The sequence below is a fragment of the Zeus faber genome (assembly GCF_960531495.2).
Source record: "Zeus faber genome assembly, chromosome: 3".
Taxonomy (NCBI): Eukaryota; Metazoa; Chordata; class Actinopteri; order Zeiformes; family Zeidae; genus Zeus; species Zeus faber.
The window spans coordinates 18,926,928-18,942,547 of record NC_137190.1 but is presented as its reverse complement, the minus strand read 5'-3'; the positions used below and the strand labels follow the sequence as shown (position 1 = coordinate 18,942,547).

Sequence of the window (15,620 nt, the reverse complement as noted above, 5' to 3'; positions counted from 1 at the left end):
TTTGTTTCGAAAGCATACGAGGTGAAAGAAGCCGTGAAAAGTTATTAAATATATTTTAAGTTACATTAACCCATGGGCACGTACACTAATTAATAATAGGAATAAAAACTCGCAATCTGGACTTTAAGGTGAGTCAAGGTCCCAAATGAGGTTTCATGTAGTTCTTGACTGGGAGGGTGCTCAGAGCTGCTGTACTGTAAATGGAGGCGCAGCACCTGTTTGCTCAGTGGCTGATGAATAATTCAAAGCGGCGACAGCGTGAGACAATGGAGAAGAAGGCGACAAGGCAAACCATTGTTTCTTGAGGCTTGTTCCACATGGAGTCGCAAGTGTGGTTCCCTGCGCCAGCTTGGCTTTTCGATGATTAAAAAAAAAAACGAAAGAATGATAATAATTATAATGATTTGGAGTCAAACTGGCTGCCGTCAACATGAAACCCTCTGTCAAAAAGCTGTTCATTGTGATCATTTCAGACAGGTCCAGATCACATTCCAGGCACAGACGCTGTTCTGTCCATTCAAATAGGAACTGGAAGTAGAGAGAGGAGGGGGAGACTCCACTTCCCCAACAATACAGCACTATTCTTCAGATCTGCCTGTCTCTCTCTCTGCCCCCCGTCTGTCTGTCTGTCTCCCTCTCTCTCTCTCCCATAAAATAAATAAATAAATAAACAACCTCCCAACAGGTATGGGATGTTAATCTGTAACCACTCATTAAACAAATGCTCATATTTACTCATGCAATCAGCGAGTCAGTGCTGTTTGACTTTTGTCCGAATACGACATTTTGTATTAAAATACAAATTTGTACATTTGGCCTTTAACAAATAAATAAATGCCCTTTATTATTGGTTCAGGAGAGTATCATGTTAACGTGGCGGTTAGTGGATTACTTCATTTTATCTAAATAGTGATGACAAAGCTGGTCTGACAGGAATAACCACATCGCTGGAGCACGTTCAAGAACATTCAAGTCTTTGAATGTTTCCATCACGGCCTCCAATCCTGACTAATCCAAACCGTGTGTGCTATTATACTGTATTAGCCTTGACATATTCATATTGACATTAGGGGGTTTTTTTTATGGATAACGAGCAGCAGTAACTGTGTAAAAAATGGACTTGGAGTCACCCATTAGCTTGGGGAAGAGTCGATTTGGAGTCTCGAGGTGGGCTTTGCACCCGCCGCCATCTTGGCAGGATGGAGCCAGAAGACGCAGATGGGAGGGAGAGAACACCGACCCGTCACTCAAGGTGCCACGCCCAAGCCCCAACATCTCCATGACCTAAGTCACAAGCTTGGATCTTGAGGCCACACCGTCTTGTGGGGAGAATAGTAATGTTTTGACTCTGTCATTCTGGAGAGAGGGTTTTCTTCTTTCCCCGCGGACTTTCGTTTTTCTGCAGCCACCATCTGGCGGCCATTGGCTGAACTGCAGGTCACAGCTCTTCCGCGTTGTAAACCAGTCGCACAGTCGTTCACAGAAAGAATTCAAAACATAAAGAATGCCATTCAAAACATGGAATAAACATTTTATGTGAATGTTAATGTTATTAGTTCCCTCCCTCCAAAAGAAATGTCCTAATTTGCAAAATAAAAATGAGAATGTGTATTTTTTTTTTAAACTAATATTACAATACTTTCAATCGTATCAATGCCTATGAATAGTAAATTGTTTTTGTCAGTACACGGTACGGTAATGGAGCAGCATATTTCCTGCTGGACATCCATGGGGAACAGATGTTAGGTTGATAACAGTGTGTCGCTGTTGTTGCCAATAACAATGTTGTTTATCCAGCATCACTACACAATGTGGTTTGACTCGACGAGCCGCCGTGGCTTCACAATGCAACACTACGGTATATTCTCAGGATTCTCTCTGGCATTGAGAAAAGCACAGGACGATGGTGGTTTATTATTGGTAATCTGCTTTTGTGAATGGGATATTATTATTATTATTATTATTATTATTATTATTATTATTATTATTATTATTACTACCATTATTACTAATATTATTATTATTATTATTACTACTACTATAATTATTATTACAACTATTATTATTATTATTATTATTATTATTATTATTATTACTACCATTATTACTAATATTATTATTATTATTATTACTACTACTATAATTATTATTACAACTATTATTATTACTATTTTTTAATCATTATTACTACTCCTACAACTATTATTATTATTATTATTATTACTACCATTATTACTAATATTATTATTATTATTATTACTACTACTATAATTATTATTACAACTATTATTATTACTATTTTTTAATCATTATTACTACTCCTACAACTATTATTATTATTATTATTATTATTATTATTATTATTATTATTATTATTATCTTTATTATTATTATTATTATTATTATTATTACTACCATTATTACTAATATTATTATTATTATTATTATTACTAATACTATTATTATTATTACAACTATTATTATTACTGTTTTTTAATCATTATTACTACTCCTACAACTATTATTATTATTATTATTATTATTATTATTATTATTACTACCATTATTACTAATATTATTATTATTATTATTATTACTAATACTATTATTATTATTACAACTATTATTATTACTGTTTTTTAATCATTATTACTACTCCTACAACTATTATTATTATTATTATTATTATTATCATTATTATTATCTTTATTTTTGTTGCACCATTCATACACAACACTGAGTTGCATACACGTGCAACTCAAAGTAATAGCAAAAATACACATTTATTTTAAGGAATTATTACACCATTCTACAAAATAACTTTCATCCAACCAACCAGCTTTTTTATTCCTCTCCTTTTTTTATTTGGGGAACTTTAAAAATGGGCGTGGCCTGAAAAGGGGTTGCAGGTCGAGTGGAGTGGATCTGCCACCAGGGGGCAGAACAGCACCGTTGGGTCCCTTGGCAGAGTTGCTGGGGTGCAGTTCTCCCACTCTTCCTCTGGGATTCACACCCTCATCCAGGCCCCCGGACCCAGCCAAGCACACAGAGGAATCCCAGGAATGATCACCTTGTTAAGGCTCCCGGAGCTTTCATGACTTCACTGCTCTGCTCCGACGAGGAGAATCTGCAGATAACATCTTTGCATTTTAAAAGGCTTGATTTGTTTGTTCTGGACAGAATGGGACCAAACGCAGGTCACGCCCCGAGAATAAAACCCCCGGCAGCTGAATGAGGAGGATAAGAGCGCGGCCTCTCCTCTTCTGCCACCTTTTCAGTCAGCTGTAAAGACCCCTGTAAAGAATGTCTTCATTGAACCCATTCCTGGGGCAACCCCCACCCCGACACAAATCACCGCCAATTACTGTTTCTCCAATCCCATCATCACAGATTAGGTCCCTTTAGGAATAACAGTGCCCAAAGCCCAAAGTCTAGCACAGGCGCCATAAACGGAACATTCTCCGGAAGAAAACAAAATAAAGAGTATTTACTGTTGTAATTGGCTAAACAAACAAGGATTTATTGGGGAAGAGAAAAGTTGCCAAAGTGAAATTAGTTTGTGGTATTAAAAGTGCTCAGACGCTACAGAGGTCGACCATCTCACCATCACAACTTTCAACTTAACGTCAAATTCCCAAATTGCACAGAAAATACGGTGGATGGAGAATTGAACCTTGCTCGAGGAGACGGCATTTAGAAAAAAGAAAATTAAAACACGACATCCACAAACAGTAACTTTGCTTTTGTTGGCGGATTTCTCCCAAGTTGCAGAAATGTGTAGATGGAGAGGGGGACTTGTCATTATTCGCCATTATTATCCGCCAGTTCATCACATCTGTAAACCTTCCCTCCTTTCCGAAAACCTGCATGGCAACAAAACGAGAGTCTGCAGAGGACGACCGAAAAAAGGGGCGCAGAGGCACAACGACACAGGCCTCCACTGCTGCTGTGTACGACGTGCACAGGATGAGTCAAATACACTCGTGAGCGGCACAGAAAAAAAGCGCGTGTTCGGTATTAACTGTCTGCTTCATGAAAAGTATACCAGGGATTTAATTAGCTTTCACAAAATGTAACATTCTTTCTGTTATTTTGTACAATGATAATTGCTAAACGTTTGCGACACATAAACAGAACGGCATCAATGAACACAGAAAAGGCTAGACGGCGATGTGAGGAAAAAACACCGAATTTTACAGTGTGACGTGTTTTCCATTATTTAAATCAATATGTAAATATCACACACACATGTCATACTGTTGATAAGTAACAAGCCTGGCCAAGATAAAATATATTTAACTGATAATGTTTTTTTTGTCAACTCATGGACAAGTCGACAAGGCATACAAAATAATATGAAAATGGACGTATACAAAATCCCTTATACAAAGTTCCCTAAAAACCAAACCAAAACAGCCTTCTTTTTATATCTTCAAACCTAAATAAATAGCATCTTGGCTGGATCTGGAAAAAGGTCCTTGCACTGTACTTCATATCATAACATATCATGTACTTCATATCATCGGAATTGGTCTTCATTGATTGATTACAAACGTAACTATTGGTTTATTTGAACGCATTACAAAAATAACATAAAAATTCCAACGATAGTTTCTATAAAGATGTGATATTGTACGCAATCTAATCAATGAGCATAAAACACGGGATAGGTACTTCATTCATTTACAACGCATTTCGATTGTGCTTTTATGTGTTCTAATAGGAGACATCATTGAACAAACATGGAAATCATCAAAGGGAATCACCATCATTTTCTTTCTACCATCGCAGACCGTCCGGTGGGAACTCGGGTCATGAATTTCCAGATCCAGTAAACCGGCATCACGGGTATTCACAAAACCTGTTACTGTACAATATGCACATTATATGCAAAGAGCGCAGCGGCCAATTTCCGGAGGGTTTTTTTCCCCCCCGCGTGTTCGGTCCTACAGCCCCGAGTGCGCGGTGGCTCGATTGGCGGCGCGGCGCCGAGTTCACAGAGTGAAAGTGGAGATGAGGTTGTCCTGACTGGAGGAGCGCTTGTATCCCGAGGACGAGCTGAAGTACGTCTCCCCGTCCGTGCTGACGTCGTCGTCGTCGTCGTCGTCCATGTTGTTGAGAAGAGGGGCGGAGCTGCTCTTGCGCCTGGAGAGGGAGCGAGAGGGAGCGAGAGAGAGCGAGCGACGCGTGGTTAAGGGGATAACGAGCCGGCTCTCGCGAAAATGACTCATTCCGGCGTTATTGTCGCGGCGTTTAAAAATATACCTCATCTCGTTGCGCAGAGCCTGCAGCTGGCTCTGGAGCTGCTCGTTGGCTTCCTGCTGCTCGTCCAGGTCCCTCTGCAGCTTCTTCTTGCTGTGCTCCAGTCGATCGATCTCCTCCTCGGCCTCGTCCATCTGCCTCTTCAAGGCCTTGAGTCGCAGGTTCAGCTGTGGCGGGGAAGGAACGGATTGAGAAACACGTCGACCGCGCGGTTCCGTTACGGACGCCCCCACGGGCCGGCCCTCGTCGGCATGCCGACGACGGCCGGTGCGTTTTGTACGAATGTTTCCTGCTGCTCACCTGGTCCTTTTGGTCCATCATGGAGTGGTGCTCCTCATCCACCTGCATCATCATCTCTTTCACCTTTCTCTCCAGCCGGCGGTTCACCAGCTGTAGGTTGGCACGTTCCCTAAAACAGGCGCGCACAGCATAACGGATCAGCGAGCGGAAGGGAAGAACTTTATTTGGCACCATGAGAAGCGTGCACATCAGAACATGCTGCCTTGCAGAACTAGAGTCTATATATAGAGGCTATGCGCTTTCAAAACCTGATTAACCAGAAAGGATGAGGACATGTTTGGTAAATAAATCTGGAGGATGCGAGAGTCTAGTGTACAAACAAACAGGATGTCATCGACTCTATCTGTAATCGCTTTACAGTTGCGACGCGTTCAAGTTAACCGAGCCTCATCCCGCTCGTTCCCTTCTCTGCCCCCCGCCCTGGCAACTCCGAACCTTGACTGTAGGCTCACCTCTCCTCCCCCTCCAGCCTCTCCTCCAGCTCCTGCACGCGGCCCTCCAGCTGACACACCAGGCCTTCTTTGCTGGACTTGTTGGATCCCTCCAGATGGGCCACTCTGCCCTTCAGATCTTTATTCTGGAGAAGACGCAAGAGCGCGCGCACGCGCGGGGTCAAGATGCGCTCGACTGGAAGCGCACGTTCACGGTCTCCGTGTTGGGCGCTCATTAGGGAGGAAAACAGGAAAATGACGCGAGGACGGAGAAACAGCGGCGTGCAGAAGGGAGGAAGACAGGGGGAATGGAATGAGTCGGCGGGAGTCGACCTAAGTGCGGCGAGCGCGCTCTGCGGAGCTCCTCCGGAAAAGGAGGGTGTCTGTCTACCTGTCTCTCCAGAGCCATCTTGTCGCACTCCAGGTCCTGTCTGCTAGCCCTCTCCTGCAGGAGTTCATTCCTCATCTGCTCCACCTGTCAAGCAGATCCCAGACACTTGTCATCGCCCCGGTCTCGCACATCGTCTGAGGACAATTATTATCGGGCGCTGCCAGAGCCTCGCGCAGAATGGAAGCCATTGTAGCGTGCAGTGAGTCACAAAACTCGGCAACAGGGGCATCAGTCAAGGCCGGGAAAGGACCCAGCTAACTGATGTTCTGGACATTCTGGTTTTAGTGGCTTTGGCGTCTGTCTTCCAGCTCCTCAGAAGGTTGTGAACGATATTGCGACTAAACCTGTGACATATAACTTTATATGCGTTACTTTTAATTTATATTAGTAAGTAATGTATTTTTAGGATGTTTAGTCATTACTCTTTTATAAGATAAAGCTTGGACTTCAAGATCAAACTGTTATAAACCGTTCAATTCAAAGGCCGCTTCAAATCAGTCATCCCCGGCCCTTATTCTTGACGTTTGTTTCGGAAGTTGCGGAACTTCAAAATAAAATGTTTATCTCAAAGAATACAGTATATATCTAATCGCCGAAAAACTCAACTTGTTTTGCCAAAACTCGCCGCCCCGAACGTCATTGTTCCGTGACACCCGTGGCCTAGTTCAACGCGCGAGAGAGAAATGAGAGCGGGGGGAAAACTAATCGATATGGCGGTGATGGTTTTCTTTGTGAGGGGGGAGCTCGGAATTGGTGATATTTTATGCCAATTAGTGGCTGACAGTGGGTTGCTCTGATGAACGATGGCTCCGGGAAGCGGTGCAGCCAGCGCAGTGCTTGAGGGAGCTGAATCAGCAGACTGGAACATACAGCGAAACTAATCTGCTTTGTGAGAGACGGCAGGAGACTGGAGGGGAGATTACTCTCATTTAGACAGGAGAGGAGCACCTGGTGCCAGGAGAGACGCAGGTGTTCCTCCACCCCCCTCCAACCCCATTGCCATGCAGCCCCCTCACCTCCCCACAGACTGCACAACACCCGCACACATACACACACGCGCGCGCGCACACACACACACACACACACACACACACACACACACACACACACACACACACACACACACACACACACACACACACACACACACACACACACACACACACACACACACACACACACACACACACACACACACACACCACTTTGACTGCACAAAGCTTGAGTGTTGCCTTGACAACTGACCTCGGCCTGATGCTGAACCAGTGCCACTCTGTCACAATGCCACTTTTATCTCTCTGCCAGGAATTTCTTTTTAGAGGGAAAACCTTTAAGTAGATTTAAACAACAGCTCTGTTCAGGCCCTCTCGATTATCACTCTTTTTGGTTATCTTAAGTTTTGGCTGATTTTGCTGGAATTTGTCAGCGTTATCGTACAGTAGCTTCATCTCTGTCCACGCTTTATTCCCTAATGCAGGTTGCCGAGCTGCCGTTGTTAAAACTGGACCGTCTGGAAGCATCTATTATCCACACCAACTAAAAAGCTTTTGGACATGAAGAGTCCCAAACAATGCAGGTCTTTTCTGAAAATGAAAATAAACATTTTACTCCAATGTGTGATTCGTTTCATACCAACGTCCTATAGGAATGCGCAGTTCTTCCGAACCTCAGCTCCTAAATCCCCCATCACAAGCGTTATCAGATATGTGGGAGAGCCGGACTCACAAAAGAACGGAATTCATTGTGAAGATACTGCCTCAGCAAATAACTTCCACGTGAACTCAATAACCTGACAACTGGAGACGTTTAGCAGCTTCCATATTTTGGCTGACGCATTAAGAGGGGTGTTCTATGTCTTGATGGATGGAGGTCGCAGGGAGCCTGCTACACCTCGCTGGCTGAGTGATTATGCCATATCGTCTTACGGAGCAATAACGCCTGCGCCCTCTCTGGACCCGAAATTAACCGGGATTCGAAAAACCTGCAGACCTGTAAAAAGTTGCGGCAAAAAGACGCCCGGCAACATGAATAAACGCACACAGAGCGCTTACTACACGATGTCAAACCGCGTGTAACTCCAATCCAGGGGACATGACGCAGACTCCAAAAGTCATTGTTAGATCAGAGATGAGTGATGCGAGTTGACGATGGTGGAGGCGACGGGTGAAGTAAGAGGAGAGTGAGGCTCGAGTCGGCTGCGGTTTAAATGGACGTGGAGGGGGTGGGGAGGGGGCCGCGTGAGCGAACCACAGTGTTAAAACAGGCGAGCGTCGAAAATGAGGAGGTTGTTGAGGCTGCGTTTGGGACCTGCTCTCGCCCTCGGTCGATCCGGTCCATCAGCTGATCGCCGCTCTGACGTTCCTCGTCCAGGTCCAGCTCCAGCTGGGAAATCCTCTCCTGTGGAGAGAAATGACATAGTTAGCAATGAGGTGGTTAGATAAAACATTATTCCAGGTGGCCTAAGAAATTGGGGAAATTGCCATCTTGCAACCATAACGGGTTGTGGTCATGTTGTTAGCTTTGGTTTGAACCACAAAATAATATAACAGAGAGCTTGGCTTACTATGCTGATTATGCACATTTTTGTATTTTTTGAGCTTATTGTGCATAATCTCCGGGTGCCATGAAATTTCACTGCATATATGTATGATCGTATGTATATTCATGTGACAAATTAACCTCTGGAATCTTCAATCTTGAATCTATTAGAGTTATTTGAGTTATTCAGCCAGGGACGTTGTCATACACAAAGAATTTGTCCTGCTTAACAGCCTGAAAAGATTGTCAAATAAAAAAAAAAATTTAATAGCCAAATATACAAAAATATACAGAATATAATGTTTTTTTTATTCTTTGCACAAGAAACATTAAGAGGCAGTAGCTGGGGCTGAGTTGCTAGTTTGGATTTGGGTATAAAATATGAATATATCATATAAATATATAGATGGTTATACTGTACTTCCAACCAAACTCAAGCCCACATTTATATTTTCATATACCTTCTCATCCAACAAATACTTTGCCTGTGGTCAGTGTAAATTGAGGCCGGCGGTTAACAGTAGGATGATGATCCTCGGAAAACATTTGTTCGTGGCGTGACGTGGCATTTAATCGTACCTCTGCGAATTTGAGGTGTCTGGATTTGTCCTCCTTGCAGTGGGTGTTGGCCTCGGCCTCCACCTCCAGATCATAAAGCTGCTGCTGCAGGCTCTTCTCTTTGAGCTCGGCATCGCCTCGCTCCCGCTGACACTGCCGCAGGTCTTCCTCTCTGTGCGACAGCTTCGGGTGGGGGGAGACAAGCGGAGCCATTACAATAAGACCGGCGACCATTCTCTTCATCTTCTCGAGTTATTGACTTTTTAAACTTTAGCTCCTCGTCCCCCGGCGGAGAAATTCCAGCGAATGCCCTCGGGGACAGAAGAGAAAAATGGAACGCCATTAACATTTACACGGCGCGGCGACAACAAGGCAAGAGCAATGATATCATGGGGAACAATAAGCTGTTATAATTAAAGAAAGGAAACAAAAACATTAATCACGGATGCGGTGGAGGTTCAAGTCACGGAGCATATGTTCCGCGTGACGAGATGGTTTGTGCTGACCCTCCGTGTTGAAGGAGCGCCATAATGGCCGCTGTTGCTCTTCTTCTCCGCAAAGTATTAAATATTACGGCTGTATCAATTAATATGTCTCGGGTCACCTCTTGTAGAAATCACCAAATAGTTTTTTCGTACAGTGACTAATGTGGCCGCCGCTGCAACCGGCATTTCCCCTGTAGTTACTTCGCAGTTATGCCCCCCACAGCTGGAGAACTGCCCCCGCAGCTTAATGTGGAGGAGATGAAAATGAATCACCCGGGGCTATTTCTCAACAAGAACAAATCTGTGGCTATTACAAAAGAGTCCCACCATACATCATGGGACGGTAAATACTTCTATATTAATTTTTTTTAAACTAGCACAGGTAATTGTAATAATGCTCTAAATAGGTCTGAAAGTAATTTTATTCGGACAAAAAAAAAAAAAAAGAAAAAAAGAAAGTAAACGCCCCCTGATCGTTCACCGGTTATTTCAAAGGCAGCCGAAAGGACCCGGATTTATCTTTTAAACCTCTTTGCACCCGCGCTTATTATTCCACGGGCCTTATAAATAACACATATTCGAGCGCATAAACTAAGTGAGAGTTAGGTGTCGCATTCTCTTTTCAGCAAGTTTGAAGCCAGAGCTTTTGTGAGTTTGTGGAGTGTCTGCCAAGTCCAGAAAAGGGGGCGGAGGCTTCCAGCGGATTAGAGAACAACTGGAACGCCGACCCGAGCGGACCCACGCACGGAGCACTGGGATCACTGGGATCACCAAAAGTTCTCAGGATAAGAACGGAGGAGGATATGCTAGCGGCCGACATGGCTCTCACAACAATGACATCACAAAAAAATACCCCCCCCCACTTGGCTCCCCCGCTTCCTCCTCACCAGGTGGTCAGAGACACATCTGCACGGACCAAAATCTTTTATTTTTACTGGAATAACATTGAGCTTTGCCTAGAATAAATACCACATGAAACTGGTTCCCATGATTCCAAACACATCGAGAACTCGTTGAAGCAGACATTTTAGAGGAGTGCGTGACGACAGAAATCGAATGTTTCTTTTATTTTATTTTATTTTTTTTCCCCCGATCAAGCGAGGTCTCCAAGCCAAAAGACCTCAATCACGTGGGGGTATCTGTTTCTTCCTTTGAAACCTCCCTATATACTTTTGATTTGATTACGTTTCGTATTCCCGTTCTTTAAGTCTTTCCGCGCTCTAACGTCGGCCGCATTATTCTATGCACCAACACTTTTGTATTAGGAGCCAAAAATACAATGAAGAGCATTCATTCGCTCCTTTCCCCCCCTTTGTCCTCAAGAGAGAGTACAGTGGAGCTGCCCTGTGCTCATTTTAGCTCGAAAAAGTCCACAAAGACAACAGCTCTATCAGACACAACTCATATCTATAGTGTCTATGCATCCCATAATATCCTGTTAACCTTTTAAATATCACCAGCATATTCGTATGCTTTAGTTTACGCTTGTTTTTGTGCACGGTTTTCAGGTATTACTGATGGCCTCCATTTATTTAATAGTTCAGTTCACAGTATTTCATGAGGTGTTTGCCCCTCTCTAAACGCATTTGCTAACTTCTTAGGCGGCATGGTAAATGCTCGGAGATGCCCTACTTTTAAAGCTAGATAAACACATTCAATCAGATTACAGGTCAAAATAACCCTTTCACCCCGCCGTCTAAACTTAAAATTATTCACATGGCCTATTTCCATGTTGAACAAAACATTCTTGGCATTCCAAAGAGCAGACAAGGTTAAACCACTCAATTGAAAGCAGAGAAGGGGGCCGGGGGGGCTGTGGCAGTTATACTTCAGATTATTTTTTTAGTAAATAATATTAGAGTCTTAGTTAACCAGGGGATTATATCCCCTTTAAGAATTCACATTTTTTATCCTAATGTCTAGTTTTAAAACTGATTATTATAAGATTTCATCGGAAAAACCAGAATATGAGCGTTGCATATTCTCAGTATACCGTCAAGCATACGATGAACTGCACATATTTTAATGACTCCACCAAACTCTATTGATGCCGCTGGTCCAGTTTGGGTCTGGACAGGTGAGCAAAGTGCAAAGATTCCTAAGCCATGACATCACTCTCGTAGAAAAGGGTGATGGGGGGCAGGAGGTGCCAAACCACATTCAAAGCTGGAACGCCGGCTGTTTTCGGAGAGTTTGCTTTGAAACTCCTTTTTTTCACGTGAACATCCACCGCGTTACCCGTCTCAACCGCTGCAGCTCACCTCCTGCTGCAGGTTCTTGGCGGCCAGGCGAGACTTCTCCATCTCCAGCTCTCGCTCCTTCAGCTGCCTCTGCAGCTCCGCCAGCTCCTGCCGGTTCTTCTCCTTGTAGATATCGATCTGCTCCTGCAGTTCCTGGGTGGAGGACTGCGACGCCTCCACAATTTCGTTCATCTGCAGGAAGACAAGATTTAACTTGGGATGGGTGGAAGGAACGATTTTCGGGGCATTTTTGCCGGGGGGGGGGGGGGGGGGGATTGAACCGTCTCCCCCGTGCTCACCTCCCGCTGTAGTTTGTCCACCGTGCGGTCCAGCAACCTCCTCTCGTCCTCAATCTCGTTTTTGGTGTTCTTGAACTGCTCCTTCTGAAGCCTCTCCTCCTTCAGCCGCTCCTCCAGGTCCCGGTGTTCAACGCTCAGTATCGTCAAGTTTCTCTGTGGAAGGTCGCAGAAAGCCAGTCAGGTCCACGGGCACAACGTTCACTGAGCTAATTGTTGTTGTTTTTTTGTAGAATGTGCCCTTCCGAGTTTCTCCACATAATGCCCATCAACTGTGGTCACCTGTACGTCCTCCAAGCGGGTGGTCAAGGCGCGGTTGGCGCGGGACATCTCCTCCTCCTGCTCTTTGATTTCAGCCAGAGACTCCTCCAGTTGCTTCTTGTCTCTCTGTGGTCAATCATCAAATTGAGTCAAATAGTTTGCTATAATTGGTACAATATAAGCAGAGTTTCCCTTATCCGGCAATGTCTGGTTTTTGACGAGGAAAATGTGTTGGTCCGACATATTTAAATCTCTCCGGTCATAATGTCCGGCGAAAATAATTCCCTCTAAGCACAATTTGAATTAGTGCCGGGCGATGAAACGACAACGATTATTATCAACATATTGTTTTCCTCGATGCCGAAATAAAATCTCAATCATTTAAAAAATAATAATAATCTGCAGATCTGTTTATTTACGCATTTGGCAAGTCTCATGGGAAACCCAATCAGTTTGGACCATCTAAAGCGGACCTTTCACTTCTGACCAATCACGTTTGTCGATATAGAAATAAGCCCCGCCCCCCTTCCTCATGGACACGTTGCGCTTGTAAACACAGCACACACAAAGCCAGCGTCCAGGACTCTGAGGAGAAGCGGGAAGACGACATAATGTGACAACAGGGACACATACATCCATAGTTCGACAAAAATATTGGCTTAATATTCATTGTGTAAAATATGTCGCCAGGACATCCCGATGAAGATGCACAACACCACAAACTTTTATTATTTATTTAGACCTACTTGCCATATTTATTTTGTTTTTGATTTGATCAAAATTGTATTGAAGTGAAATGTTAATTAAAGTGGCTGTACTTGTTACTTATTGTTCATGAACGGAAATTATTATTATTTATATATATATATAATTTCAAGTTTCAAATATTCGTAATATAATCATTTTTATTTATTAATTTTTACTGACGGGACTTAATTTATTTTGAATATTCAATAAAAAATAATACACATCTACTTGCCTTCATGATTTCAATCTTTATATAGCCTGTCTATCAATTGTTTTTAAGCTCAATAAACACAGATAATGTTTGACCGTAATTTCTCCCAGTTGTCCGGGAAATTGAAATCTCGCAGGACACGTGGACCAGCACCAATTTTTTATAATGGAAACTCTGCGTATAAGGCATCACCGTATGTAATCTGGACCCGTCACCTCTAGTCTGCCCACTCGGTCTCCCAGCCGGCTCTCGTGCAGCTTGGCCTCGTCAATGATGCGGTTGAGTTTGGCCACTTCATTCTCCAGCTCGTGTGTGCGCTTGCGGAGTCGCTCGGCGTCCTGGCCCAGGCGTCCTGCTTGGCCCTCCGCTGCGCCCTTGGCCGCCTCCACTTCGGCTTTCTCACGGATCACCGCTGCGCTGCTCTGGGCACCAGAAAAGGGGACACAAGGTCTCAATAGAAAAACAAGCCGCTGACACCATGGAAAGAGGAACAATGCCGGAGAAAGGGACATTTAAGAGACATTTTCATGCCTGCTTAAACAAGATGGCAAGCCTGTTCATCTTCTTATCCGGCTTTTGTGCTGCATGGGTCTGGCATAATATTTCACACCTTTCACAAGTTATGGCAAATTCTAGCCACGCCTATGACAGTAAATGTTGATGTGCCGTAAAATAGCTTGTGTTTCATTTTAGTATTTTAAGAGCTTATAGAGCTTATTGTGCGTAATCACTGGGTGTCATGACATTTCAAGATTAAAGATTCAAGATTCAAGAGGTTATTTGTCACATACATATAGAGCATATATGTATGACCGTATGTATATGTATGTGACAAATAACCTCTTGAATCTTGAATCACAAAAGAGGACTGATTCACTTGCGACAGTGCAGAGTGCTCACTATTTTAGACTCGCTAAATGAGCCTTAATTACAGCTACATCAAATATATTTCGGCAGCTGTCAAATGATAATTTAAATCCGTGACCACCGCCTGACCCCCAGTCTGATTAATGGCCCACTGTTGGCGGTGGCCTCATTTTGTCTGTACTTGAGTGCGGTGACAGTAGCAGCAGAGGCCCGACGCGTTCCCTTGCCCAGATTCATGAATGAGTGTTTACCCCGGCCACAAAAAATGAGAGAGAGGGAGAAAGAGACGGAGGCGAAACAAATAATAAAATATCCTGTTGCCCAATCAATGCGACAAACCATAGGTTTCGATGAGAACGCCCATCCAGAGAATGACGGCTACAAGTGACAGCAGATTGTCACATGTTTGTTCAGAAACCAGAATAACTGGATTGAGGTGGTATGCCGGACGGCAGGTTTGGCGGTTTCCTACATTTGTGACAGCAATAAGGGATTCTGGTGTCTTTACACCAATGGACATGACATAACATAAGTCCTACACCTCCTGTGGTGGAACCTTCCATTTTATTTACTAATGGAACTTCAGGATGTCAATAAAGCGCAGGATCTGCTCCCATGGGGATCACATGAAAACACAGGGCTGACGGGTGGAAAAAAAAAAAACCAAAGAATAAAAAAACTAGAGGAAAAACAAGTTTTTCTGTTGCGTTGACACGTCGCGTGTCAAGAAAAATGGGTCATCATCGAAAAACACCATTGCTCAAGAGACGCTAAAGATCTCATGCTTTCACACAGGAAGCAAAACCCTTTTCTAGAGTACTCATTTATCATGTTCACATAAGATCCAAACTAGGGTGAAAAAGGAATGAAAAAGAATTAGAAATAACAAATAGTTGATTAGCAAAAAAAAAATAAAAATAAAAATAAAAATACAGCAGTGACAAGGGACTATGTTTTTCCATGAATTTGTTCACTTTCAGTGTTGGCAAAACATTTCCAAACATAGTGACTTATTGGCAAACATCAAAGTTGA

General features: G+C 43.4%; 1 protein-coding gene across 1 annotated transcript in view; it reads right to left on the bottom strand.

Annotated features, from left to right (window-relative positions):
• Positions 1–4,565: 4,565 nt before the first annotated feature.
• cgnl1 (cingulin-like 1) overlaps positions 4,566–15,620 on the bottom strand; it is a 32,014-nt gene continuing 20,959 nt past the window's right edge. Inside the window, exons 9-19 of the mRNA XM_079998015.1 lie at positions 13,936–14,142; positions 12,784–12,888; positions 12,505–12,657; positions 12,227–12,397; positions 9,502–9,663; positions 8,692–8,781; positions 6,385–6,468; positions 6,015–6,139; positions 5,563–5,671; positions 5,266–5,429; positions 4,566–5,145 (exon numbers count right to left, since the gene is read on the bottom strand). Of these exons, the coding sequence (XP_079854141.1) occupies positions 4,995–5,145; positions 5,266–5,429; positions 5,563–5,671; positions 6,015–6,139; positions 6,385–6,468; positions 8,692–8,781; positions 9,502–9,663; positions 12,227–12,397; positions 12,505–12,657; positions 12,784–12,888; positions 13,936–14,142 (1,521 nt within the window). The 3' untranslated portion in view covers positions 4,566–4,994. The remainder of the gene's footprint in view (positions 5,146–5,265; positions 5,430–5,562; positions 5,672–6,014; positions 6,140–6,384; positions 6,469–8,691; positions 8,782–9,501; positions 9,664–12,226; positions 12,398–12,504; positions 12,658–12,783; positions 12,889–13,935; positions 14,143–15,620) is intronic.